This window comes from Sciurus carolinensis, chromosome 5 (genome assembly GCF_902686445.1).
Source record: "Sciurus carolinensis chromosome 5, mSciCar1.2, whole genome shotgun sequence".
NCBI classification, from domain to species: Eukaryota; Metazoa; Chordata; class Mammalia; order Rodentia; family Sciuridae; genus Sciurus; species Sciurus carolinensis.
In genome coordinates this window covers 147,097,594-147,125,436 of record NC_062217.1, presented here as the reverse complement: position 1 = coordinate 147,125,436, position 27,843 = coordinate 147,097,594, and the positions used below count along the sequence as shown (strand labels likewise).

General features: G+C 48.8%; 1 protein-coding gene across 6 annotated transcripts; it reads left to right on the top strand.

The window, feature by feature from the left end:
* Positions 1-3,577: 3,577 nt before the first annotated feature.
* On the top strand, positions 3,578-27,721 carry Hps1 (HPS1 biogenesis of lysosomal organelles complex 3 subunit 1). 6 transcript variants are annotated; one of them, XM_047552426.1, is made up of 21 exons: positions 3,578-3,651; positions 5,117-5,233; positions 6,410-6,566; positions 6,714-6,830; positions 11,007-11,144; positions 11,355-11,497; positions 12,600-12,708; positions 14,944-15,104; positions 15,529-15,634; positions 16,010-16,111; positions 16,266-16,335; positions 18,050-18,099; positions 19,337-19,504; positions 19,587-19,766; positions 20,218-20,279; positions 20,692-20,826; positions 20,906-20,971; positions 21,907-22,051; positions 24,093-24,206; positions 25,511-25,593; positions 26,069-27,711. In XM_047552426.1, the coding sequence occupies exons 3-21, from the start codon at positions 6,537-6,539 to the stop codon at positions 26,229-26,231; spliced, it is 2,142 nt and encodes a 713-aa protein (XP_047408382.1). In that variant the 5' UTR covers positions 3,578-3,651; positions 5,117-5,233; positions 6,410-6,536; the 3' UTR covers positions 26,232-27,711. The 6 variants fall into 6 exon arrangements, with proteins under 6 accessions (XP_047408382.1, XP_047408386.1, XP_047408388.1 ...); XM_047552430.1 differs by having other exon boundaries at positions 25,511-25,609; positions 26,069-26,207; XM_047552427.1 differs by lacking the exon at positions 3,578-3,651 and adding an exon at positions 3,726-4,200.
* Positions 27,722-27,843: the final 122 nt, after the last annotated feature.

The following is a 27,843-nucleotide window of genomic DNA, read 5'->3' as shown; positions in this document are numbered from 1 at the left end:
CCCTTCAAGGCTGCTATGGACATCAACATGCAGTTGGTAGATAAGGAGAGAAAGGATCACAAGGGGGCAGTTAGGGGCCTAACCTGGAAATGGCACACATCCCTTCCCCTCAATTCCACTGGCCAGAAGTCAGTCACTGGGCCCATCTAGATACTATGGGTTCAGGAAATAAAGTCCTCAGCTAGGCAGCTACTTCCTGATAACAAGTACATTTCACAGGAAAAGAGCACAGAACTTAGATGCTGTGAGGTCAGAAATGAGTCAATGGCATTAGGTCCCCCCAGTTGATTTGCTATCAAGTGACTGTTACAGTTTGTATGTGGTGATATCTAGATCAGCAAGATGTTCTTGCAGACTCCAAAATAACCTTTGTAGATGAGGCGATTTCTTCTCTTTCCCCCATCCCCCGCTCCTTAAGTCCTGCCTCTTCTGGTACTTGTCTAATTTTTATCAAAAAACCAACTCTGTTGTTCCACTACTATCCAGTTAGGATACAGGTAGTACTAGATGCTGTGCCCTCTACTGGACATATTGGAAAATAAAATTTGAAAACTCAAATAGCAAAGGAGGTTAAAAGATCACTTGGAGAATCAGAGACCACAACACCAGACCAAATAAACATCCACACCCAGAGATCACAACGCTGTCCCACTGTTCTATGCATCTCAAAAGAAAAGTCACTCAGCTTCTGTGGACCTCAGTGTAAAACGAGGACTTCCAATTAATGAAATCCACAGTCACCTGAACCTCCCTATTGTCCGATTCTATGTGAGGTGGTCCCTGCTGTTTTTCCAGTTCCTCCTCATGTGGCCTTTAGATATATTAGATACAGAGTTATGTCACTGTAAACAAACAAACAAAAAAAAGACACAAACTGCCAAAAGAGAAAAAAGAAAATATCTGATAAAATGGCTTGTACTCAAATATATTAAAATGTCAAATAAACAATAAGAAAAGGAATTAAATTTTTTAAATGGGCAAAATATTTGAACACTTTGCCAGAGAAAAGATAGAGGTAGCATATACACACATGGAAAGAAGCCATTAGTCATTAGGAAAATGATTAATTAAGACCCAATGAGATACCAGCACATCCCTAGAATGGTTTAAGTTAAAAAAAAAAAAAAAAAAAAAAAAAAAAAAGGACCATATCCAGGGCTACCAAGGGTACAGAGCAACTAAAACTCTCAGTTTTTCTGAGGGAACATAAAATGATACATGCACCTTGGAAAATGGCTCAGCAGTTCAACATAAAGTTCCATGTGGACTTACCATACAGCCTAGCACCCCATTCTTAGGTGTTCACCCAAGTGAAATAAAAACTTCTGTAGAAACACCTCACACCCATTAGGATGCCTGCTGTTGTTGCAAAGGAAAAAGAAAATGACAAGTGTTGACAGGACGTGGAGAAATTTGAACTTCATGCCCCATTAGCAGGAACATAATATCACACAGTCACTGTGGAAAACAGTATGGAGGTACCTCAAAACATTAAATAGAATTACCATAAGATCTAGCAATTGCTGAATATATTCCCAAAAGAATTGAAAGCAGGGTCTCAAAGAGATACATGCCCACATTCATGACAGACTTATTCATAATAGCTAAAATGTGGAAGCAACCAAGTGTACATTGGCAGATGAATGGACAAGCAAAAGGTGATATACACATACAGTGGAATATTATTTGAGCTTAAAAAGGAAGGAAGGGCTGGGGTTGTGGCTCAGTGGTGGAGCGCTTGCCTAGCAGGTGTGAGGCACTGGGTTCGATTCTCAGCACCACATATACATAAGTGAATAAAATAAAGGTCTATCAACATCTAAAAAAATAAATAATAATTTTTTTTAAAAAAGAAGGAAATTTTAATGTATACTACCATATGAATGAAACTCAAGGACATTATGTTTGGTGAAATAAGCCAGTGACTAAAAGACAAATACTGTATGAGTACTATGTGAGTTACTTAGTCAAAAATCATAGAGACAAAATAGCACAGTGGTCGTCAAAGTAGCACATTATTTGCCTTTGCCTGAGGAGGAAATAGGCAGTTACTATTTAATGGGACAGAGTTTCAGTTCTACAAAAAGAAAAGAATTATGGGGATAGATGGTGGTGATGGTTGCCTGACATTATAAATTTATTGAATATTATTGAACTGTATACTTAAATATAGTTAAAATGAGAAATCTTATAATGTGCTTTATCACAACAAAAAATTGTAAAAAAATATTGACACAAAAAATCTGTAACTAAAACCAGATTAGATTGGATTACATCAAAATTTAAAACGTTGGTGCTGCAAATTACATCATTAAGAAAGGAAAAAGACAGACCATATAGGCAGGGGGAACTTTTGCATATCACATATCTGACAAAACATATATCTATAACAAAGAATTCTTACAACCCAGTAATAAAAAAGACAATTTAGAAATGGGTAAAGGACATGAATATTCCTCCAAAAAAGATGGACAAATGACCCCCAAGAAAGCACCTGAAGAGACACTGGAAATCATACTTCATTAGGGAAATGTAAATCAAAATCAGGAGATGCCACTCTGCACCCACTAGGATGGCTATAATTTAAAGGACAATAACAAGTACTCAAGCTTATGACGAGCTTGTCATAAGAGAACATGGTAAAAGAACACAGGAGGATAAAGAGCACAGATAACACCCATGTGAACTGTGCTCTGGGGAGAGATGCGGACAGCAAGGCTGGGGTTACAGATGGCATGCTAAAGCTTTCCCCCTTATGGTTGTCTGGGAGGGGTGGTGAGCCATGCCTTTTGATAATACCAAACCTGAAGGTGGTAGTGAGATTGATTCTTGGCAGTCGGCCTTTTCCCAAGGGATGCTCAATCTGCCGAACCCAGGGGCAATCCTCACACTTCTTCCCTGCGGAGCTGCTCAAACTCTCAGGTGATACCAAGTCACCCAGGGGGTAGCTTGCATGGAGATTTAGCCCCTTCCATAGTTGACTCCCTCCCTCCCTTTCTGCCACTCCAAATACAAATCCAATTTAAATAAGTCTTGCAAAGACAGTTGAAAGACAAAACCCCTAACGTGCACCCCACCCCCAAAATGAATTGAGAACCCTTATAAAGAAATTCCAGCACTGACTCTGGGGCAACCGGAGTGTCTTTTTTTTGCAGACTGTGCTTTCTCCCCAGGTCAGAGAAAGCAGTCACAAAAGGGCAGCTGCTCTCTGCCCCGAACCAGGTTCACCAAGTAAAATCAGGGATGGGAAAGGGCCAAGCGGGGGTGGCAGGAAACCTGGCTTCTCATTTTAGTTTGGCCCCTCAACGAGTTAATTCTTCCCTCCCGGGCCTCAATTTCCTCTTCTGTAAAATGGGGCCAAACTAGGGATGGTCCCAGTTCCTCAGTAGGAATCGCTCGAGCTAAAACCAGCGGAAGGCCCAAGCACAGTGCGGGAAGCACAGCAGGTGCCTCTGAGCGCCCCCCGGCTCAGCACCACCGGACGCCGAGCGCGGCGGGCAGCCGCAGAGCCGGGCAGGCGGAGCTCCAACCCGCGCAGCCCGGCCGGGCTCCCGCCTCCCGGGCGGGCGATCACGTGGCGGGGTCACGCGGTCCCACCCGGAAGCGCGCCCGGGTGCTCGCGGCCGGCTGGGCCGTGTGGGCTGCGATCCGGTACGTGGGCCTCGCGTCGGTCCCGGCGCCGCCCTGGGTGGATCCCCCAGCGGGCGGCGGAGCTTCCTCGGGGAACCCCAGTGCAGTCCTCCCGGGAGGGGACTCCGTGGGGGTCCCTGGGAGCTGGCCTCCCTCCCAGTGGGCCGGGAGCCACAGCCAGTCCTCCTAACCAGGGTCGCCGAGAAGTTCGGGGGGAAGTGGGGACTTCCGGGTGAAACCGAAACGTAAACTGAAGCGCCAGGCGGGCAGGAAGGCTCCCACTGGGCGGGAGCCGGCGGCGGCGAAGGGCCGACCCAGGCCCTACCCCAGCAGCTGGGGCAAGGCCCGGCTCCAAGGCAGGCGGCCCCCGAGACAGAGACCGAGCTGCGGAAGGCAGGACCAAGGTCACGGGGCAGTTTGCTGGGGAGCCCCCAGGTCCAGGTGGTGAAAGCGCGCTGGGTATTTTCCCGGGTAACCTGGCGCCATCTGGAGCTGCCATTGCCAGGAAGCCCTCTCTGAGTTCCTCGGGAGAGCAGGATAGCCAGGGGAAAAGGAAAATCACAGAACCAGGTGGGTGAGGTTCACTCCCCACCAACCTCAGCCCACAGGGAAGAAGAGTAGAATCTAGTGCCCACTGAGAGCTTCCCCATAATTCCAGAATGTGGCCTCAAGACCAACCAGGCCCGTAATGCAGCCCTTCTCAGAGTTGATTGCAGAAGGTGCTAAGCGCCCCCAGAGCCCCTGTCCTTTGTCTCGAGTTAACTTGCCTCCTACTTGCTTACAGTGGTTTCCTGTTAAGCTTTGCATTGTTCCTGCCTTTTATCAAAAGTGAATGATTCTGAAACCAATTTAGTTTTATCCTGTTACTTGAAGAAGGGCAACTGGGAAATAATAATGATCCCTTCCCTCATTCGTATAAGAAAGCTGTGTTGCTGAGCTTTCTTAGCAACCTGGCCAGTTGCTTCCAAGACTCTCCTTGTAACCCTGTAGGAAGCCGGAGCAGAGTTTTTTTTCCCTCCTTTCCCAGTGGGAGTTTGAGGCTCAGAGTTTAACTGCCCTGGCAAAGCCAGTGCAAGAACCAGGTCTCATGCCTTTTCGATTAGTTCGCTGCCCTTTGTGGCCTCCTCCCAGGATACCTACTTTCCATCCTTCACACTGGGACTGCTCACCTGCCAGCCTGGGATGTGCTGCACTGTCTCCAGTTAGTTACTCAGCCAGCTCCCTGGGGCTGCTCAGGGCAGATTTGCTGACCACACCTCCTCTCTGAGTGACCCACAGTGAATTGGTTCCTCCTGAGAGGAACCTCATCCCTGTTTGTGAGCACCTGCTGTGCACAAAGGGCTCTGCTGGCCAGGCTCATGTTCTCCATTGAAGTGGGGAGAGGGGAGACCTCTGACCTCTTAGCCATCCCCAGCTTGTCCACTCCTGGGAGCAGGCAGTAGGGAGCCCAGAGCCTCTGCTAGCTCTTATTCTTTTCCGTATTAAGCATTTGCAGGACTGAGGATGCTGTGCTGTTGTTCCATGAGCTGGTCACCGAGTCTGGCTACCACTGCCCCTTCTGAGCCTCTGGCTGCCTGGAAGCTCTGCTGTGCTACTTGCAAAGGTAGATGATATTGCCCTCTGGGGCATGCAGGGAGGCAGGAGGCAACCACCCTGGGACTGTGGGAAGCAGACCAAAGATATAGACAGTGAACTGAGCTTCCCTGGCTCTGCACACCCTTTCCCCAGGTCTGCATCCTTATGTCACCTTTGCCCAATCTCCTCCATCCCCCACATCCTGGCAGTCCTCAGAGCCTGCTAGATCTCTAAGCTTCACCTCTTTAATTGGCTCCTTCCTCTCCACAATCCCAGCTTCCACCAAGGAGCAGCCCTCATTACCCCACACTGAGGTGGTCATCTTTCATGACCTTAAAGTGGCCCATCCTCAGCCAGCCTGCCACAGCCCAAAGGGCCCTTCTGCTGTCAACCACAGCCTCTGTTCCATAGCCCACTTCCTTCTGGTCAGTCCAACCCCACAAATCTCCAACTTTGTCACACTCACCAGAGAAAGTCCCAGAGCAGCCTCTCGCAGGTCTCCCGCCCTCTCCCAGCGGCCTCTTCTTCACCCCCTGCTGCTCTCCCACTCTCTGTGGTAGTGTTTAGCAATCCCAGCTGCCCACTCTAGCCTGTGAACACTTTGGGGCCAAGTGCTCCAGAGCTGATAAACCAGCAGGAGATTTGAGGTGAACACGGCGAGAACCACTGAGCTGCACAGGCAGGGGATCCTGGCGAGTACAGCAGAGTCCAGGGCCTCAGGATGCTGGGAGCCTCCCGGGAAACTGAACACCTTATCTTTCAAGAGTTAAAGCACAGTTTCCTAATCACCATCCCAGCTTAGCACATGTTCATCATGGACACATCTGTGTGGCACACTGAGGTCCACAAGGGGATTTGACGCCCAAACCCTAATAGCTGGAAATACTGGCCCAGAACTCTGGCCTCACCAGTCTTGGTCAGGCTACCCTCCAGATTGACAGGATCAGTGTCACTCTGAACCCCAGGGCTAGGGTGTCAAACTCTGTGTTAAGAATCTACCAGTTGCAACAAGAAGTGTTTTGTATTCTCAAGCATTAAAACGTGGCCCAGAGGTGCAAGTGTGGGTGACAGGGAAGGGAGTTCAGAAGGGCGGTAGACCCTGGAGGGAGTAGCAGGGTGTTCAGGTAGGAGCTGTGGACAGGGTCCTTGGGCAGTCCACTGCATCCAGGCCAAGCTCAGGCTCCCATCCGTGTTTTTGTTTCAGTAGCCTCTGATGCTATGGAGACAGGGGCTTCTGGATAGCATGGAGGGAAGGGCCTCAGCATCCTACACGCCCAGGTTGGGATCCCAGCTCTGCCGCTTCAGGCTGTGCCCCTGCCCTGCTCTGAAAAATGGCAGTAACTGGAGAGTCTTACATCAAGGTATAACAGGAAGGCGCTTGTGATGGTGGCTGGAGTGTGGAGAGGGCTCAGCGAGCGTCTGCTGGGGTTTGGATTCTCTTCATTACCCAGGCTGAGCTCATGGATGTCTGAGCCAGGGATGACCCTGACCTTGCTTCTCCCTGGCAGATGAAGTGTGTCTTGGTGGCCACTGAGGGCGCAGAGGTTCTCTTCTACTGGACAGATGAAGAGTTTAAAGAGAGTCTCCAGCTGAAGTTTGGGCAATCAGAGAATGAGGAAGAAGAGGTGAGTGCAGCGTAGGTGGTCCCGGGTTGGGGTGGCAGGGAGCAGCATGGATCTACTAGAATGCAAGGGCATGGGAGACCTGTGTGCAGCCCAAGGAATTAGCAGGGCGTGTGCATGTCCAGTGTCCTTCACAGCCAGGTGCATGTCCCTGGAGCTCAGCCTGTTGTTGCTGTGGGTGCAGTAACCCCACTACCTGCTCTCCACCAGGGCTTGTTGGGAGTGAGGGCAAGAGGAGGTAGGATTTTAACCATACGACAGAGAAACTGTGTCATCAGTTTCTCTACCAAAAATTTTTAGAATAAACAATGCATTATTTTTTCAGAGCTGTCGTAACTTATAATTGACACACCATTATCTGTACATATGAAGTATCCAGTGTGATATGTTTCAATGTGTATGTATACCTGTGATTCTGTCACAATCAATAAAAAAAAGTAAACTCTCCTTTACCACCTCCACCCCTAGCCACCACTGACCTGTTGTCCATCATGATTCGTTTGTGTTTGATACAGTGTGTATTTGGTTTGGTTTTGTGTGTTTTCAGTCTGGCCTCTTTCATTCAGCATAATTCTTGTCAGTTCATCCCCATTGTAGCATGTTATCAGTCATTCATTTCTTTTCATTGCTGAGTAGCTGTCCATTGTGTCAATATTCCACAATTTGTTTATTCATTTACCTCTTGATAGATTTTTGGGTTGTTTTCAGTTTTTGACTAACACAAAGTAGCTGTGAACATTTGTGTACAAATATTTGGACAAAGGCTTTCATTTTTTTGTGTGAGTAAAGGCCTAGAGTAGAATGACTGGCTCACACAGGTGTGTGTTTTAACTCCTTAAGGAACCACAGAAGTCTTCCAAATGGCTAAACAGTTTCAAGTTTTGAAAGTTTCTTATATGTTTTGGATACAAGTCTTTTTTATTATTTATATGTTTTGCTAATATTTTCTTCCAGTCTGTGGTTTGTCTTTGCATTCTCTTGAGAGTATTTTTCAAAGAGCAGAAGTTCTTCAATTTTGATAACTCTCATTGTCCAGTTTTGCTTTTATGAATCATGCTTTACCCAAGAGTTTTTCCCATGTTTTCTTCTGGAAGTTTTAGGCTTCATATTAGGCCTAATGACCCATTTTGAACTTCTGAATATGGTGTGAGGCATATATTAAAAGTTTTGGAGTCTTTATATTACACAAGGACATCTAGTTTACTACTTTAATATTAACTTATTAAAAAATTATTGTTGTCGACTTACATAATTTCTATTCTGTATTTTTTTAAATATATTTTTTTAGGTGTTGATTGACCTTTATTTTATTCATTTATTTTTTTTGTGGTGCTGAGAATCGAACCCAGGGCCTCACACATGCTAGACAAGCACTCTACCACTGAGCCACAACTCTAGCCCCTCTACTCTGCATTTTAAACAAGTGATTTGTGTTGAAAGTGCTTTCTAGGTTAATTTTGAGTTTAAAAAAAATTTAACAGGGGATGCAGTAATGGGAGTTCTTGAACTTCCGCAGCAGCACAGACCGGCTGCTTCTCTGCCTCCCCTGCTGTGATGGGCCTGCCCTCCAGCTAAGCCCACTGCACTCCAGCAGGCTGGTTCACCAACAGCACTGATATTCTTATTAGTTGCTAAGAGAAAAGAAAGTATCGGAGATCATGTGCATTAGAGTGATTTTATTAGGGGAGCTTAACCACTGAGCCATGGCATGTCCCAGCCCTTTTAATTTATTTTTTATTCTGAGACAGGGTCTTGCTAAGTTGCTGAAGCTGGCTTTGAACTTGTGATCCTCCTTCCTCAGCTGTCAAGTGGTTGGGATTACAGGCATACACCACCACACCTGGCAGGACATGTAATTTTTAAGTTAAGAATTTGTTTTTAAGTCTAGAACTACTATTTGACCGAGGTCAATTTAAGAAACAAACTATTGGTAGACCCCCTCCCCTTTTATTAAAAACCTGGTACTGAAACAAACTCCTGATATTTTAATTCCTAAGGGACTAGTATAAAGGAAAAAAAGTCTTTATAAAGTTTTTTTGTATGCTATGCTCATTTGTTCTGATCATATAAATAAGATGAGTTAATTGAAGGAAATTTGGAAATGCAAAGAGATAGTTTTTAAATGACCCATAATTCTGCTACCCAGAGCTATTAGCTCTTTAATATACTTGCTTTGAGTCAGTATCTCTTATATAGTAGAAATCATACCACATTTATAGTTTTATTTCCTGTTTTTTTCATTTCCCATTATATCAAAATCATTCTTCCATTTTGTTGAATGTTCTGAAAAGCATAATTCTTAATGGCATCATTATATTCCAGTACATGAACAAATGGATCATCATTTATTTAACCATTTTCTAATGTTGGACATATATATTCTGTCTAGTTAGCTATGACTTGCTGTAGGGGACATTTGTGCTTGAATTTCATCCCATTTCTGGTTATTTGATATTATGATTCTTCCTAAAAATAGAAGTGAGTCAAAAGCCATTCAAATGTATTGCAGCACTTTATAATCCCATCAAATAGTATATGAGTGTGCCCCTTACACTCTACATACACCAAAAATTTTCCTCTCCCCCATTATAAAAGGATTCTCTGTAGAAAAAGCTACTCTTCCCAATGAATTCTATATGTAATCTGATCTTAAGTGACTTTTCTATTAATATAATTGGTGACAATTTAAGAAAATCATAGAATGTGAATGACTCAACAAGCATCCGTTCCTGTCTATGTTGGGGACTATCCATTCAGCAAATGTTAACTGAGAACCTACTGTGTGCTGGCCTGTGGGGGTAAAGCAGTGACCTTAGCAGTGTGATCCCTGCTGTGGTCAATTAATTTAGCGTCTGAACAGGGATGATGGACAGTGAAAGAGATGGCAAAGAGATAGGCCAGGCCAGTTCAGGCTGTGGTGTAGGAAGACACTGACGGATGGGGAATAGCCGGGGTGGGGCGGCCCTCAGGAAAGGAGCCATCTGAGCTGGGAAGGGAGTGATGAAAGCCTGCCCGCACACTGCAGGGACTGGGTGCACATCTTGGTCCCTGCATGTTGAGAATGTCAGGAAGAAAACGAGCACCCTCGGGCTCAGTCCCAGGCACCTTTTCAGGGCTGCACAGGACTCCTGGTCAGCCGCGGGTTCTTTTTTCAAGGCGAGGGTTTACTGGGCTCCTTGTAGGACGTGCCAGCTCCAAGTGAGGGTGCCACTTACCCCTTATTCCATTCCAGTCCCCTGGGGGACATCAGCTGTTTCCTCCTTTCATTTCCCTGCCACACTGGAAACAGAGTTACCGAGCTCCGCTGGCCTTCTCCCACGTCCATTCAACGCATTTGCCTTGTTCCTTTTTGCTTTTGTTTAGTTGTTTTGTTTCTTCTTTTGGCAACAGTGAGAATGAATGGGGAGAGCGCTTATCAAAGTAAATACATGCCTGTTATGGAAAGTATAGAAACATAAAAAATAGAGAAAAATCACTGATAATTCCTCTGTCTAGAGGTAGTAACTTTAATGGTGTTGACTTTCTTGATATTTTTTTCAGTACTTTTTTCTATGCATTTTTAAATACAGAGCATTCACATCTTTAAACATATATTTATAACCTTGTGCAAGAGGAATTTTCCTTGTCATTGAAACATTAATATTTTAAGTGACTCAGTACACTCTCCCATCATTTAGACATACCGTTATTTATTTAACTATTTCCCTGGTACTGGGCATTTATGTGTTTTCCACTTGTTCGCAGCTGTAAATTGTGCTGAAATGAACATCTGTGTGCTCATCATCTCTGATCCTCAGTCATTTTCCTTAGGATAAATCCCCCAAGAAGTTCATGCCAATAAACAGCGTGGACTTTGGTAGGTGTTGTAGACTTCCTTAGAGTTGACAAGTTCTCAGTTAAATGCCCTAGACATTCCACTGTGGAAATGTGACCAGTTCCTTAGCATTTCCTTCTAGATTCAGTCTGATCAGCACAGGTCCTGGGCTGACCTCCACCTTCCTAGCTACCACCCAAGATGGTGGGGGCAGTTCCCTTTGTCCCCTCCCCTTCAGGACAGTGATCCCCTCCAGGCAGGTCCAGAGCTGTGGAGCGGTTGATGTTAAGGCCTGGGTCTTGTTCATCCTTGTCCCCAGCATCTGGCACACACCAAGCAGTGCTGTTTTCCCTGCCCCCTTGTAGCGTCCTGCCCTGGAGGACCAGCTCAGCACCCTCTTGGCCCCAGTCATCATCTCCTCCATGACAATGCTAGAGAAACTCTCAGACACATACACCTGCTTCTCAACAGAAAATGACAACTCCCTGTATGTCCTTCACCTGGTGAGTGTGGGGCCCTGTTCCTGTTCTCAGTTCCACGGGGAATCCACAAAGCTCTCCCTCATCTTGGACTGTAGACTGCTTTGGAAGGGCAGAAACTGCATATTATCAAAATCCCTGGGGCCCAAGCCTCCCCTCCCTTGTCTGCTGAGATCATGGCAGGTGAAGGGAGGTCCCCAGGGACTAGCTGACATTGCCTGGCTCTTCCTACAGTTTGGAGAATGCCTGTTCATCGCCATCAATGGAGACCACACTGAGAGCGAGGGAGATCTTCGGCGGAAGCTCTGTGTGCTCAAGTACCTGTTTGAGGTGCACTTTGGACTGGTTACAATGGATGGCCAGCTCATCCGAAAGGAGTGAGTCCTTGAGGCTGGTCCCCTCCTGTCCTCTGCTGAGCACCCTCATGGGGCGAGTCATGAATGCCTAGCCTGAGAAGTTGCACTTCTATACTCTGATTCACCTGTGGCCCTCAGAGAAGCAGAACTCAAAAGAGCCTTGGAGACCATCTGATCTGATGGTCTCATCTACATATGGGGCAACTAAGGGCAGAGAACTCAAATAATTTGCTTGGAACCATCCAGCTGGTTGGTTGCAGCATCAGCCTGGAAATCTCAGCTTGGCACTCCCAGCCCCCTCCTTTGTCATTACCCCCCTGGTCTGAGCTGGTCCTCTCTGGCCTCTCAAATAAGCTTTAGGCTCATTTCCAGAAAAATGCATGCCTGCATGCCCACAATCCTGTGTTGTCTGAGGTGTCAGGCCCCCAAACCCTCCTCTGGTCCTGCAGCAAAGAACTTGGCAAAAGAGAATGTTGGTTCCGAGTTGTACACTGAGGTGAAAGGACCCCAGAAAAGGGGCTTGGTTGAAACATGGACCCAGAAGAGCAAGGTTCAGGAATCATCCCAATTCCCTGACACAGGGGAAACCCTGGGTCTTTTGGGTTTCGAAGTGATGTGAGCAAGTAGCCAATTGAGGCATTTACCAAATTGCCAAACATCACAGTGTGGGCAGCAAATGCTGCAGGCAGTGGGTACCATTACACAAACCATGGTTGCCTGTGCAGGTCTGTTCAGCATTGAAGAGGCTGCACCCCGTATTTTGCCCTGGCAGTAGACCAGAATTGTCTGTTTTCAGGGCCTGTGAGGGATGTGAGAAGCTTAGGAAATGCAGACACCTTCCTGGCTGCATCTAGCTGCCTTTGATACACCTGTGTGAAGGGGACTGAGGAGTGAAATCATTTGTTCGAGGGCCTGTCTCCTGGTTCCTTGCCCATGTTGCACCACTCTGTAGTCAGGGCACAGCCTGAAACATGGCCTCTGTCCTCTGTAGGTGTCCCACTTACGTGGTTACATTTCCTGAGCTTGCGGACTCTGATGCTAACCTTGAATGGTGGTCCTAGGCTTGGGGTTGGGGACAACTACCTTTCTCATGGGCTTCCACTCTCCCTGGCTCTACCCGCAGGCTGCGGCCCCCTGACCTGGAGCAGCGTGTCCGGGTGTGGGAGCACTTCCAGAGCCTGCTGTGGACCTACAGCCGCCTACGGGAGCAGGAGCAGAGCTTCGCTGTGGAGGTGACTACAGGGCACAGGGACTTTGCGCCTTAGAGGTGTTGAGGGTTATCAAGCTGTAAGACCTTGTTTTGGCTCCCGGCAGAACTTGAAATTCACCCACTTATCTAGAGTCATTCTTTCTGGCCATATAATGGGCTGGGTAATTGGATAGACCACTGGATTCTGGAAAGACAGACTTTTCAGTGCAGGTTTGGGGCTCACTATGTATTACTAACTCTCTAAAGATAACCCTTTTGACCTTGCCCCACCCCCCCCATCTCCTAGAAAAGAGTGGAAAGCAGTGAACAAAAACAGCACTAAAGGCAGGAGGCCTTGAGTGCAGATGATATCAGCACCACAGCCAGAAAACAGCATGCAGCCAGCAGAGGAGCTGAACCTCCCTCTCCCAGGCTGAGCCCAGGCACAGGAGTTAGGGTAGCTTTGGGCAGTAGCACTTCCTGGTTGCTCATGCAGCAAACACATTCTCTCGTACTTCCAGTGTGCAGTCAGAATCATCCGTCTATGCCTCTCCCACCTCGGCCTCAACTCTCTTGTCCTCACTCACTTTGCACTGGTCACCTGGGACTTCTTTCCATTTCAGGATAAAACTAAAATCCTTTTAATACAGGATGAGTACAGGTTGCTGGACTTCACCCCCAGAATTTCTCATTCATTGGGCTTAGGATCCAGTCTCTACAATTTGCATTTCTAACAAGTTCCCAGGTGATCCTGAGTGTGCTGACCCAGGAACTGCACCTTGGAAAACACTGCCTTAAAGGACAGACTAAGATCAAACAGAAATGAACTCTCAAAGGAAGTCAGATGCACAGGAAAATAAGCCATTATAACTCGAGAGTCAAGAGAAGTCAGGGAATCAGTCATCAACAGAGAAGCTTGCTGTATTAGAATTATTGGTTTTCAGAAAATAAAATAACTAAAATAGACAAAGATATAATAGTTAGAATCACAAAAATGAACAAATAGCAATAGACTCAAAAATGACCAGGCAGATTTAAAAAAGAAACAAAAGCATAATTAGTAAAATGAAAACTTTAAGGGATGAGTTAAATAGATGAAACATAGCTAAAGAGAGAATTAGTGAACAAGAAGATGTAAGGAATTCATTCTCACACCCGCACTTGCCCACTCCTCCAGTAAATGTGTGTACCTGCTGTAGACTAAGAGGTAGGCCAGGCCTTGATGAATAAAGGCGCCTTCCCTGCCTTTGGGAGGAAGTTAGTCATGCTGTGTATTAAAAATACAAGTATCCTGGGTGCCATATTTCTCATCAGAATCCTTGGTGGCACAAAGGATGGGGTAGTCTGTTGTTTCCGGGGCATTAGGAATGACTTCTCAGAGTAAGTGACACAGGGGAGGTGAAATAAAATCCAGACTCCTCCCCAGCTCCACCAGGCCATCACCATCTGTCCCTGCCTGTCCCACCTCAGCCTCAGCTCATACCTCTCTTGTGCTTGTTCACTATGCACTGGTCACACAGGACTTCTTTCAGTTTCAGGAATACTTTATGATCAGCTCTATCCAGTATATCAGTGATTAACTATATGTGGCTTTTGAACACTTGAAATGTAGCTATGAGTTATGCTGTACATGTCATTTACACCAAACTCTGATGGCTTAGCACAAAAAAGAATGTTAATCATCCAAGTAATGTTTATATATTATACATTGGTAATATTTTAGATATATGGGGTAAAATATACTATTATGATTAATTTTATCTCTTTTACAAAAAACTTTTCATTATTTCATTGTGCATAGGACTTGCCTTCCATTTCAGCTGGACAGCCCTGCTCTAAACACCACACCTCACGGCCTTTGCATTTGCTCTTTCCCTGGTGTGTTCCCCCTCCCTCTCTCTAGCAGGCTTTCCAATTCCTTAGGTGGCAGCTTAAAGTTCACCTCCAGTGGGACACTTCTTTGAACACCCTACCCAAATAGGTCTCTGTTCACTTTCTGTAGTTCAGCACTGTGTATTTCCTACTCAGAGCATATTACAGTTGACACTTACATTGTCTATTTCCCTGTGAATTGTTGGCCTCATCCACTGGAGTCTGGGGACCAGCCTGTGAGCCCCAGGCAGACTGGGGCCACGTCAGTCCAAATCTCCTCATTGTCAAGTATCTGGCACCCAGTATGAACTCAGTATTGGCTGAGTGAGCATGCTCACCAGCCATGGGTCTGGAGCAGAGGAGGGTGGTGAGTGACACAGCTTCCTCCCCTGCCCACTCTGGCCAGGCTGTGGAGCGACTGATTCACCCCCAGCTCTGTGAGCTGAGCATAGAGGCGCTGGAGCGGCATGTCATCCAGGCTGTCAACTCCAGCCCAGAGCGGGGCGGTGAGGAGGCCCTGCATGCCTTCCTGCTAGTGCACTGCAAGCTGCTGGCCTTCTACTCCAGGTGAGCCCTGGGCCCTGGCAGGGAAGGCCTCCCACCTCATCCTTGTTCCCTCCACCTGGAAAGTGCAGCGCCCCCTCAAGCAAAGCTTCCAGGCCTGTCTCTTCCTGAAGGCCCCAGGCTCAGCTCTTCCACCCTCAGCCCACTCGCTCCTCTGTTATTTCTCCCTGCAGCACTCTGGAAGCCTGCACCTAGGAGAGCCTCCTTTTATACCGTTATTTGTCCCTGGGGTTTTCTCATTTGTAATTCTTGTTTTTCTACCAAGTTTTATTTTAAAAATAGCATAGTTAGTTTTATTTGTACCTTGCCTGTCTCCAGGAAAGATTAAGTCAGCCAGCATGTAGGCATGCTCCTTGAGGGCAGAGCTGTCCTCTGCTGCCTCTGGGCATATGCTGATGGGACGGACGCCCCACTCCTGTCCCTGCAGCCATGGTGCAAGTTCCCTGCGGCCGGCCGACCTCCTCGCCCTCATCCTCCTGGTGCAGGACCTCCACCCCAGTGAGAGCACAGCAGAGGACGACGATGATGGCCAGGTCTCAGGGCAGTTGGAGGGAGGCCATCAGGGAGATGGTGTAGAAAACCTGCCTTGCGAGTGGCAGGCCCCCCTGGAGGGAGGCTGTGCAGTCTCCTAGACAGCTGGGCATGTGGTTGGGCGTGACCACTTTCCTGCTCCTTTCAGATGGACATGGGGCTCTAGAGAGCCTGGGGTTAAAAGTGAAGATTTGTGGAGCCAATCCTGGTTTGAAACCCAGCTTCACTACTTAGCTTTGTGAGCTGGGCAGGTGTCTGTCCCCTCTGAGCGGGGTGGAGGGGCGGAGGGCTTCTCTGTGAGGTGCTGGGAGGCAGAGGATGATGGGGAAGAGCTGGGTCAGATGCATGCTAACCAGTGGCTGCCCTCCCTCTCACAGCCTTCCCCAGGGAGGAGGCCCGGCAGAAGCCAGAACATCCCTGTGCAGCAGGCCCGGAGCCCACGTGCCTCGGGCCCAACCAAAGGGAGTTCTGCGGAGACGGTGTGTGCTGTGCTCTGCGTGAAGGAGACAGGGAAGCCCTGTCTCGTCCTGGGACCAGGCCTTTCCTGGCTGTCCCAGGAGAGTAGGGCGTGGGCTGAACCCTCTGGGAGAGTTCCCTTGGCCCTAGGTCTGAGCAGCCTTCTTCCCCGTCCAGGACACAGACAGCTTCTCCCTCACTGAAGAGTACTTCACACCAGCTCCTTCCCCTGGCCAGCAGAGCTCAGGTGAGCCCTGGGAAGGAGCCCAGGTAGCAGCACAGGGACAGGGGCTAGTCTGCAGCCCCAGGAATATGTCTTAGGGTTCAGTTGCTCTCCACACTGAAGGGATCCAAGGGCCTGAGGCAGATACTCAGATTCCCAGAGCATAGGCTACTGGCATTGCTGACCCGAGGAGGCATTCATGGACTGCTGAGACCACTCAAATGCACCCTAAAGCATTTTGTGACAAGTTGATGATTTCATTTAAAATTTCTATGTGTATCAACTTCATTTTTCTTTTTTGTAATGAATAATTGTCCCTAAGTAAAATTAAGTAATTTTTAATGTCAAGTATATTTTAAAATATGAATATTTAGTCTCCATATTTTACCTGTCTTTCCAAAATATGTGGGGAAACAAAAGTTTATATTAGCATTCAAAATGTTATATTAACATTCAAAATGTTATTAACAAAAAATAATACACATTGCATAGGGAAGTAGATAACCTGAAATCTGTATTGTCATTGTCACCACAAATGAGCATTATATTTATCTATGAAGTTCTTAGGGTGAACGGAAGGATCCTGTGGTTCACACCATTTCATAGAATAAAGAAGGCCAGTGTTGCAGGAAGAGGAACTTGTTGGAGACTATGTTTTGAAAGGGATTTACTGACTGGTTTCCTTAAGCCAGTGACTCTCAGCTCTGGCTGCACATAGCATACCTGTGCCTCAAGTGGGACCTGCTGCTGTGGCAGTTAGGACCACCTAACTGAACTCACTGAGGGTCTTTCACGACGACTGACACTGAACCTGTTCCTGGAGATTCTGATTTAATTGGTGAGCCGTGACCAGGGTGCCAAATGATTTTCATATACAGCCAACATTGAACACCACTGGATTAATTGTTCTTAATTTTAAGTCCTCAGACCAGCTTCTCTGGGAGCCCCTGAGATTGTGTGCAACTCATGCTTGTGAGTTGCCATCTGCAGATTCTTCAAGCCCTCCCTGAGCCTAGGGCACAATGAGAGGCAAGGCTTTTGGATGAACTTCCAGATTCCTTCTTACCACTTCCTTCCATCAGTCACCAGACTCCTCCTTGTGGTCTTTCTCTTTTGGTAGCTAGTTTTCTTATGTCTCAGAGCTGTAAATGCTCATCCACTGAGAACAGAACTCAAGCCTTTTGAACTATTGAGTTGTGCTATCCATTTGTAAATCAGGCATTTGAAACCTAGGAGCACGCTTGCTACCGCCGGAGAAGCATGATTACAGATGAAGACTATTTGTAATGAAATACAAGACAGAACAACATCATTGCAAACATGTAATATTTCAAATATGTAGCAGGTTCCATGTGTGTTATGAGTTATGCTAGGAAGGAAATCTAGCTCAATTCCTTGCACATAGTAGTATGTTAAGTAAAAGTTTGGTGATTGGGGAACTGAATGGGGAAATGTCAACTGTATGCTGACAGAAACAAGGAGGGAATTAAGGATCCAGGGGAGGGGTGCTGAGGAAAATGCCCACCCCCCCACAACCAGGTGCATGCTTAGGAGCTCCAGTCCCAGCAGCCAGCTCTTCAGAAAGCCTTTCCTCCCATCCCAGGCCGCTTTTGCACCTGGCACTGGCCAACTTAGGAGAAGTGGCTGATGTGGGGCTCCAGCCCTTCTGACATGCTAAGGGGCCATCATTTCTGTTTTCACAGTATTTACATTGTTTATTCTTACCTGTGGCCCACAGGTAGCACCATCTGGCTGGAAGGGGGCACCCCCCCAACTGATGTTCCTCAGGTGAGCCTCTGAAGGTCTGCTTGGGTGTAGCTCATCTGCAGTGCTGGGATGCTGGGCTCTCTTCTCCGGGTGACCACTAGCACCAGCCCCACTGCTGCCCCTCAGGCCTGGTCAGTGCCAAGCTCAGCCCAGAGGCAGAGCCCACCTGGGGAGATGGGGACTGTAAGGGTGGCTTCTCCAGGCGTGGGGCCTCCAGCCTGAGGAATCCTCTCCCTTCTCATTTTCTTGGGAGGGAAAGTTGAACATAAGTTTGATACTTTAATAAAAGAACTTAAGTTTTGATATTAAAAAAAAAACCCAAATATTATTTATTGTAGCAAAATAAGAAATTCAAAATTCAAGTATGGAAAAGTGACTAAAAATCACTCAATCCTATCCATAAAGTGAAATTAACATTTTTGGGTGTTTCCTTCCTAGTGTTTTATTCCTCTGATTTTTACAAAACATACATTCTCTCCCTCTCTTTCTCTCTCTCTCTCTGATTGTATATGCACATATAATATATGTTTTTTCCTTACATTTAGATCCTAATGTAGTTCATTATACTTTCTTGCTTAATTTTTCCGTTTACCAAGCACTCTTCAACAGTACGGTTTTTAAGAATTGCTGAGAGTTCACCCACGCATATGTTACTATTTAGCAAATCCCTGGAACATGCTACACATTGTTCCAGTTTTTTGCTGTTATATATAACCTAAGTGACATCCTTATAGAGAAATTTTTGTGGCATCTCTAATGATTTCTGTAATTCTTCATAATTTTTCCAACTAAAGACTTTCCTTATTCATAGCCCCCACTGAGGCTGGAGTCTTGCTCATTTAGTCATCTTATGCCTTAGTGACCCCAGTTTGGAAGGTCATCTGGAGATTCTGGGGGAGACTGAAATGATGAGCATCCTGAACATTAGATACCACCCTCTAATGAACACCTTCCCATCCCTGAGTGTCCATCTGTCCTGCCTTCTTGGTTCGTTCTCGAACACTTGGCCAGCACCCTTCCCCACTGCCCTGCTTGGCATCCTGACTCTGGGCAGAAAGGCCCAGAACAAGCTGAGAAACAAGACAGCAGAGAACTGGAGTTGCTAAGGTGGTTTCAACAGTGCAGGGACTTAAGAGCTGGGATTTCTTGGAGCTAAAAATTTTTATTCTTCATGGTACACAGGTAGGTCAGGTGGATCCAGCTTGGGGAGGAGGCCAGATTTCCTACCCACCTCAGTGATGATCTCCTGCCTCCACAGATAGCTGAGGACACCCTCCAGACACGGGTTCCTCACTCCCCAGCACCATCTAGCCCCAAGAGGATCTTCCTGGACGCCAGTGTGAAAGAAATCTACTGCCCTTTGGTACCCCATACCATGTATTGCCTACCCCTGTGGCCGGGCATCAACATGGTGCTCTTGACCAAGGTACAGGAGCCCCCCATCTTGCCCTGGTGACACTTAGACCCTGGACAGCTTTTCACTGTGACCCCTTTGCTCCTTCCCATAGAGCCCTAGCACCCCGCTGGCCCTGGTCCTGTACCAACTGCTGGATGGTCTTTCCCTGGTGGAGAAGAAGCTGAAGGAGGGCCAGGAGGCTGGCAGTGCCCTGCGGTCCCAGCCCCTCCTAGGAGACCTGCGCCAGAGGATGGACAAATTCATCAAGAATCGAGGGGGACAGGAGATTCAGGTGGGACCCAAAGCCAACATGCACCCAGCCTCAGAGAAGAGCAAGGCATGGTGGCAGGGCCATCTCATCCCAGTGGAGGAGTGGCCAAGAGTAGCTGGTTCCTGTGCCTGTTCCCCACAGATCCCATCCTTGTTTTCCCATTATGAAATGAGAGCAGAAAGCAAACAGCCACACTTTGCATTTCCACAGCCTGTTTTGTGTGGCAGAACAGGAACAGTAAGGCCCACAGTTGGCCTGTGGAAATTTCTCTTTAAGTAAAGGCCTGCCACGTGAACAGGACGGTGGCCTGTGGTGCGTGGAGTGCTGGTGGGCGCTGCCAGAGAAGCCCACCTGGGCTGTAGGAGTGCGGGCTTCTCTAGAGCTTGTGTCCTCCTAGAACCTGACGAGGGTCCTCTGGACCTCACTGTGGGAACATGTTCTGGAGGCTGACCTGCCACTGTCCTCCCTACAGAGCACTTGGCTGGAGTTTAAGACCAAGGCCTTCTCCAAAAGTGAACTGGGATCATCCTGGGAGTAAGTGGTGGGCCCAGAGGACAAGGGGACTCTTTGGGACGGGGAGGCGGAGATGCAGAGAGACTGCCATCCCTGCAGGCCTAGAGGGAGCAAAGGCTCTAGTGGGTGGGTCTTCTGGAAGCTGAGGGCCAGGCCACAGGAGGCCACAGGAAGCAGAGCTAGAAGTGGAGGGCTAGGGCGTGAGGACCCAACACAGGCACCCCAAGGCCTGAGCCAGCGACAGCGCTCACTGGGTGCCATCTCGGCAAGTCGCTGCCCCACATTAGTCAGCAAAATGATGAGGTCGGTTGAGGTGCACAGTGGCAAGGAGCACCTTGTAGGGAAAGCCGGGAAGCAGTCTCCTGGCATGGGGAGGGGTCATGTAGTGATGTGCTCTCAGTCCCATTGTGACACACTCGTCTCTGGTGCCCAGGCTGCTCCAGGTGTGTGGGAAGCTGAAGCGGCAGCTCTGCACCATCTACCGTCTGAGCTTCCTGACCACAGCGCCCAGCAGGGGAGGCCCACACCTGCCCCAGCACCTGCTGGACCAAGTTCAGAAGCTCATGCGGTAAGTGCAGCCCAGGCCCTCGCCAGCGGGAGCAGGAGCCTGGGGCACACCTCTCAGCAGCCCTCACTTCCCCCTGCAGGGAGAGACTGATGGACTGGAAGGACTTCCTGTTGGTGAAGAGCAGGAGGAACATCACCATGGTGTCATATCCTGACATCTGGGCCCAGCCAGCCCAGAGAGGCTCTCTGGGGAAGAGGCCTCAGCTTCTTTTCTCTGAAGAAAAATAATAGGGGATAGTGTCCCAGTTGCCTCATCCATAGAACACACCAAGGCTGAAGTTTCAGAAATTCCGCCATCCCAAAGCCTTAAAGACCAACAAAATGGTAATAGCTGTTGGGGGCAGGGACAGGGGTGGCCATGGTCTGGTTGGTTCATGAGGCCCCTGGTCACCTTCCTTAGATTGTCACCAAGTACAGTGGCATGTGCAGACTCTGGGAAGGCCTGAGGTAAATGTGTATCCCTGTTTAAAGAACCATTCCCAAGTTTTATTTGTCCTTTGTATTATGGAACACTAGTTTTATTGAATACCAGTTTTCTAGGGAACTTCAAGCACTCTTCCTATATTAGAACTTCCAAAATGTCAGGCCTCCGTCTCATGGGACTTTGGTCTTCAGTAGGCAGGCGAGAGGGATGCCAGGGAGCCTCTTATCCACCAGCTACTGCCCTTCCATGGGGGCCAGTTCCTCTCACTGGGAACCTTCCCAGCCTCTCAGGTGAATGGTGGAGAAGAAAAAGATGACCATGAGCTTGAGCCTTCTGCCGGGCTCTCACACATAGCCTCGAGGTGTGTGTAACTGAAATCCGCTCCCGTAGGTGACCAGCTGTGAAACTGCCTTGTTTCTGTAGCGTCCAGAAGTGCCTGTGTTACCTATGCTACCTGCGCAGGTATCCAGGGTCTTGGGGGAGGTGGGACAGGTGGAGAGATCTCCGGGGCAGCAGGGATCCTGGGGTTAGGCTGAAGTGGAAGCCTATGGGAGGGGCAGCCTGGCCATTGCTTAGCAGAACAGAAGCCTCGGAGCAGGACAGGGGGGTGCCCTCTGTAGTCCCTGGTTCTGTGAGCACCTTAACTCAGGCTTTCACCTACCTGGAGGACTTCCCAGGCTTGGTGCATTTCATCTATGTGGACCGAACAACTGGGCAGATGGTGGCTCCTTCCCTTAGCAGCAGTGAAAAGACTTCATCGGAATTGGGCAAGGGGCCCCTGGCCACCTTCGTCAAAGCCAAGGTAACTGCTCCTCTGGTCCAGGCACTCTGCAGGGCCCATTGGGTAGGATGTGCTGAGGCCTGACTCCCACCCAGGAAGAATGGACCCTGCTGTCCTCTGGGCTTGAGGGATTCTGATCACCCTCACCTTAACCCTTGCTGTACTTGACTGCCAGCATCTGCACACCGAGGTACACCCACTGCAAGCTCCTTAGAAACAGCAACTTGTCTTCCAGAACTGAAAGGCCCACCTGGGACCACGTCGGCCTCAGTCCATGTCAGGCAGCACCTCCTGCCATATCGGATGCGTCTGGCATTAGCAGGGTGCTCCTTACTTCTGGGTCAGAGGAGGAAATGGCCAGTGTCTGGCATAAGTAGATGCTCAATAAGTCTTTGTTGATTTAGCTGAAATGGAAAGAGTTCTAGGGAAATCAGTTTAGGAGACAGAATTTATGTATATGTGTAGTTTTTGCAGTGCTGGGGATGGAACCCAGGGCCTCGCACATGCTAGGCAAATGCTCTACCTCTGAGCTACACCCCCAGCCCTATCAGAATTTAAAACTATATGGAACCATTTCTACTAAGGAACCATTCTCTGGGAGCTCTTTTATCTTTCTAATTTATCATGGCAAACTTGTTTGTTTTTATGATAGGTAGGGAGCTCTGCCACTTTATTCAAATAAAGTATATCTACCAGTTAAAATAAGCAGGATGGCAGAAGGCCCATGTTGGGAACCCATCTTTGCTTCCCACTAGCTACATGGCCTTGGTCATGACTTAGTAGAAGTGTCTGTTTCATCTAAGGAGGTAATAATACCATTTCCATCATGGGATTATTGTAAAGATGACATGAGATGATGCATGTAAAATATTTAGCACCCCATGTGGCACAAAATGTAGATACAAGTCATAGAGCATTGGCCAGTGGCCCAACCCCACCATCTTCATGCCTGTCCCTCTTTGGACAGCCAGGGCTCCCTGGCATCTTTCATTATTTCCTCTGCACACTTCATTGCAGCTGAGCTCACTCTGCATGTGCAGTTGTCTATGCCACATTTTCACTTCATATTATGTTAGATGCACTTCCATGTGACACTAATTCTTCATATGCATGATTTTTAGCTCCTCTGTAATATTCCATCATGTGAATACAACATGATTCACTGAACTATTTCCCGAGGTTTGAACTTCGAGACTGTCTCCAGGCTTTCCCGGTTATAAATAATTCTTCAGTACACTTCTGTGCATACATCTGGGTCCTCATCTCTGACTATTTCTTCAATATGGATTCCCAGAAATGGAATTGCTAAGTCAGATGGCAGGAAGGTTTTTAAGGTTATTGATGCACATTGTCAAGTTGCTTTCCTGGAAAGTATAGCCAACCTGTGTATCTGTTTGTGGTTTTAATTAGATAGTATATTGTGATCAGGTGTGGAGTCAATTCTGCATCCCTTTATCTCTTTTAACAAGAGAGTTCATGGGGACTTTTCCCAGTCCCGGAAGTAAGGGGAGAGCTGAGCAGTTGGCCACCCTCCCTCTGGCCACAGGCAGCCTCCATGACAGTCCCTGCTTTAGGCAGGAGAATCTCCATGGAGGAGAGGCACCTAAGGCAGGTGATCTCTCAGGTCCACTGCTTATGTCCACCCTAATCCTTATTTGGATCTGACCCCTGTAGCAGAGGACGTGCCTGGCTTAGGTGCGCTGTGTTCAAACACACTCCCCCCAGCTCCTGGTGCATACCTGAGCTATCATTTCCTAGCCTCGTGGGGACTGGGTGAGTTGAGGGGCCCTATGCAGAGGAATTCTCCAGGTGGCCACACCTCCGTCTCATATCAGGCACATGCACGATGTCCTTGGCCATTTCCTGGCCTGAAGTGTCAGTTTACTAATTTATGACTTCTGTGCCTCATAGTCCTATAAAGTACTTATCCCCACCACAGCCCATCCCCCCGCCAGGGACTGGTGTCTGAGCTCCTGCTCTGAGCTGAGACAGTGCTTTTGCTCCCTTCCTTCCACCTGGCCACCGAGGCCACAGGGCAGTACTGAGTGCTCCCCCTCCCCAGGTCTGGGCTCTGATCCGGCTGGCGCGCCAATACCTGCAGAAGGGCTACACCACACTGCTGTTCCACGAGGGGGACTTCTGCTTCTCCTACTTCCTGTGGTTCGAGAACGATATGGTGGGTGTGCCAGGTCCCTGGCAGGAAAGTCCTGAAGTGCTATCCATTGCTGTCACCCTTGGATTCCTTTCTTCTCAACTGTGTTCAGTCTGTCTGTCCTTCATCTCTTCTTGTCCCTGGTGGAATGACAGGTAAGCATAGCAGTGGGGACCCAGAACCATGGTCACATTGTCATGCCAGCATTTAAGTTTGCTTTGTGATCACCTCCTGCTTCACCAGCTTGTGCCACGGTTCAGGCAGCGTCCTGATGAACACACGAAGAGATGGACGCACGGCCCCTCCGAGACGGGCCTCAGGTCGCAGCGGGCACGTCTGTGGTGCTTCAGCATTCTCACTTCTGTACAAAGTGGGGGCACTGTCACTGCCATTTGGTGGGTGGAGGTTCAAAGTGGTTAACAGCCTACCTGTGGGGAAGCTGCCCACAGGGCTCATGTCCCTGCCCCTGGCCTGCACTGCTGTGTTTAGACCTCACTGTTACCACAGTGTGACACAGGTCGTAGACTCCACTGTCCACCACGCCTCTCTCCTTCTTTCCTTTCCCTCTCTTTCGCTTAATGTTTTTTTCTTACTTGTCACTCGGCATCATTATTCCAACTCCAAGGACCATCCCCTCCACCCCACAGCCCCTTGGTTTCTTGTTCTCATGCTGAGGTCCCCTCCCTGCTCCGAGGTTACCAACCCACCCCTTTCATAACACAGTGTAGTTATTGGGGGGCCTCCACTCCTGTTCCCCCATGCAGTGGTTGGGGCAAGCTTTGTTGACCCCATTTTGCAGATGGGGACGCTGATTCTTTGGGGATCAAACACCGTGGCCGAGGCCAGAGAGGCCTAAGTGATGAGCCAGAACCCAAGCTCAGCCTATGGGCTCCCACCGTAGCTCTCTGCCCTCATAAGTGCTGGAGAGCTCCCTGACCTTACCTCGCTTCTAGGGAGAGACAAGGATGTGTGTGCTTGGGTGGCCCCATGGGGTGGCAGAATGCAGCAGAGCTCTGGGGGGAGACCCAGGTTGAACCTTGGCCACAGCACTCTACCTGGGCAGAGGCGGACGGTCCCTTAACACTGCTGGACCCGTCTCCTGGTGCCAGGTGAGCATCAGGTGAGAGCCACTGAAGAGCACCACTTGGAGCATGAGCATTCTCTCCCAGGTTCATGCAGGGACTGTTGTTCCCACTTCACAGAGGAGGCCTCAGGTAGAGGGGCATTTCCCGCAGCCCTGAGCACAGCAGGGCCTCGCCAGGCTCCCTCGAGCGGGTTCCTCACCCAGCCCACCACCTGTCCTCCAGACCCTCCTTTTCCTTCCACAGGGCTACAAGCTGCAGATGATCGAGGTGCCTGTCCTCTCTGATGACTCGGTCCCCATTGGTGTGCTGGGCGGTGACTACTACAGGTGACGCTGACTCAGGGTACAGGATGCCTGTGTTCCCAGGTGTCAGTGATGATGGCCAACACCCCCATGGGGACAGCTCCCCCAGAATGGCCCCACTGCACCCCAAGAAGCTAAAAACCTGGGCTGGGGGCCCCTTGCAGGCTGGCACAGCAACCTGTGGGGGAGGAAGCACCAAAGAGCCCCCTCCAACCCCCCATCCTGATGTGGCACAGCCTTGGCAGCATGTGGGCCCGGAACTTCCCTGCTGGCACCTCTTAGTTAGAATGCCACCGGGCGAGAATGGAGAGCCTTGAGGACGAGACCATGGCCCAGGGCTGAGCCTCGAAGCTTAGGTCCGCGAGGAGGGGGAGACGGCATCACCGGCCCCGGTGCTAGGGCCTCGTGAGAGGACAGAGGGGAGGCACCTGGGTGCCCATGTGGCCTGGGAGGAGTGTCACAGCTCACCCCTGAGTCCCATCCTCCTTTTCTGTCTTAGGAAGCTCCTGCGCTACTACAGCAAGAGTCACCCTGCTGAGGCTGTCAGGTGCTATGAGCTACTGACCCTGCACCTGTCAGTCATCCCCACCAGCCTGCTGGTGCAGCAGGCCAGCCAGCTGGCCCGGCGCCTGGGAGAGGCCTCCCGGGTCCCCCTGCCCTAGGCCAGGTTGCAGGCTGCCTGTGCACCTGTTCTCCAGCCACTCCTGCTTGCCAAAGTGCCCCACCCCATAGCGGGAACTCTTCTTCTGTCCCCAGTGGCCTCCTCAGGACGTGTGGAGGCCCCAAGGCTTATCATACCCCACTGGGACCACCCTCCACATGGGGTAATGAACAAACACACATTGGGCTTTCTCTTTAAAACAGTGGCCGTGAGGTCAGAGATGACAGCAGGTCCTCTTTCAGAGCTGCCTCCCCATTTGTCCCCAGAAGAGAGGGAGGAAGACACCCCCCCACCTCCTGCTGTTCTGAGCAGAGGGGGTGGTTTTCTGCCCCAGATAAAAAGGTGCTCCATCGGCTGAGTTCCAGCTCTGCAGCTCCCTCTGTGACTGGAGGCATTTCAACTGCCAACCCTGTTTCTCCATATTTAAAGTAATGACACTCCCCTCTCAGGGTGGCTGGGAGGATCACCCAGCACATAGTAGGTGCTTAATAAATGTCAGTTACTGTCATCATCCAAGCCCAGCATACCTGTGCTTCTGGACTCTTGTTAACACTGCAAAACCCTTGCTAGGGTCGGCCCCTCCGTGCCAGGCTTGCTTCTGCCCTCGGTCTGTAATTCTGAGCCCCAGACCCTGGTCCAGAGATTCAGATTCATGTGCTCAGCGTAAAGCCCAGACTCTGATGTTTCTAGAAGCTCCTCTGGCAATCTGGTGTGCTCCAAACTGAGTCCACTTCCCAGGGGTACAGTCCCTCTAACCAAGAGGTTTCTACCACAGGATGGACACCAGGATAAAGACTGTCAAGAGTGCTGGGACACAGGTGTGGGCTCCTCCCAGGCTAGGAGGAGGTGCTGGGTTGAGAGAAGTGGCAGGGCAGAAATAAGCATCCACCCCAGAAGGAATGGACGTCCTGGTGTGCACACAGGAGCCTGACCTGCTGCATCTCAGTCCTGGGCAGAAACCCACGTGAAGAAGATCGGTCTTTCCCTTGCAGGGAAGAGCTCCGGGAGGACAGAGGTACTGAAGGCTAGAGTCCTTAGCAGGAGGCAGTGAGGACAGTGTCCCCCGAGACAACCTGATCTCTTCCTTCTTAATATCATGATTTTATGGGTGGAAATTTAAAAGAAAAATATCAAATGTGGAAAACACAGAAGAGCACAGAGGAAAAAGAACTTAGCCTATAAGCCCAGCACTGTTTAAGGCACCTACATTTTTTTTTTTTTTTAATTAATGTTTTCCCTAGATTTTTAGCCTCTGTGTGATGTGAAGTATCTAGTTTAACCAGTTTCTGGACTCTTCTATACAGTCATCCCGAGTATCCACAGGGGATTGGTTGTGGATACCAAAATCTACAGACGCCCAAGTTCCTTAGCAGTATTTGCTTGTAACTTATATTCTCCCCTCCACTTTAAATCATTTCTAGATTACTTACAATACCCAATACTATGTAAATGCAATGTAAATAGTTGTTATACTTTGTTGCTTAGAAAATAGTAACAAAAACAGTTTTTTTTTTTTTTCCCCAAATATTTTCTGAGTCAGATTTTAGCAGATTCGCGTGGTGTGATCCTTCACTGGTGTGTAGAGGGGTATCTGCTGAGAGGAGCGGTTCTCA

Coding starts and splice junctions, on each gene's coding strand:
- Hps1 (XM_047552426.1), top strand. CDS start 6,537: ATGGCAGTAACTGGAGAGTCTTACATCAAG. Junction 11,145..11,354: donor CCCTGTATGTCCTTCACCTG/GTGAGTGTGGGG, acceptor CTCTTCCTACAG/TTTGGAGAATGCCTGTTCAT. Junction 25,594..26,068: donor CTGGGCGGTGACTACTACAG/GTGACGCTGACT, acceptor TTTCTGTCTTAG/GAAGCTCCTGCGCTACTACA.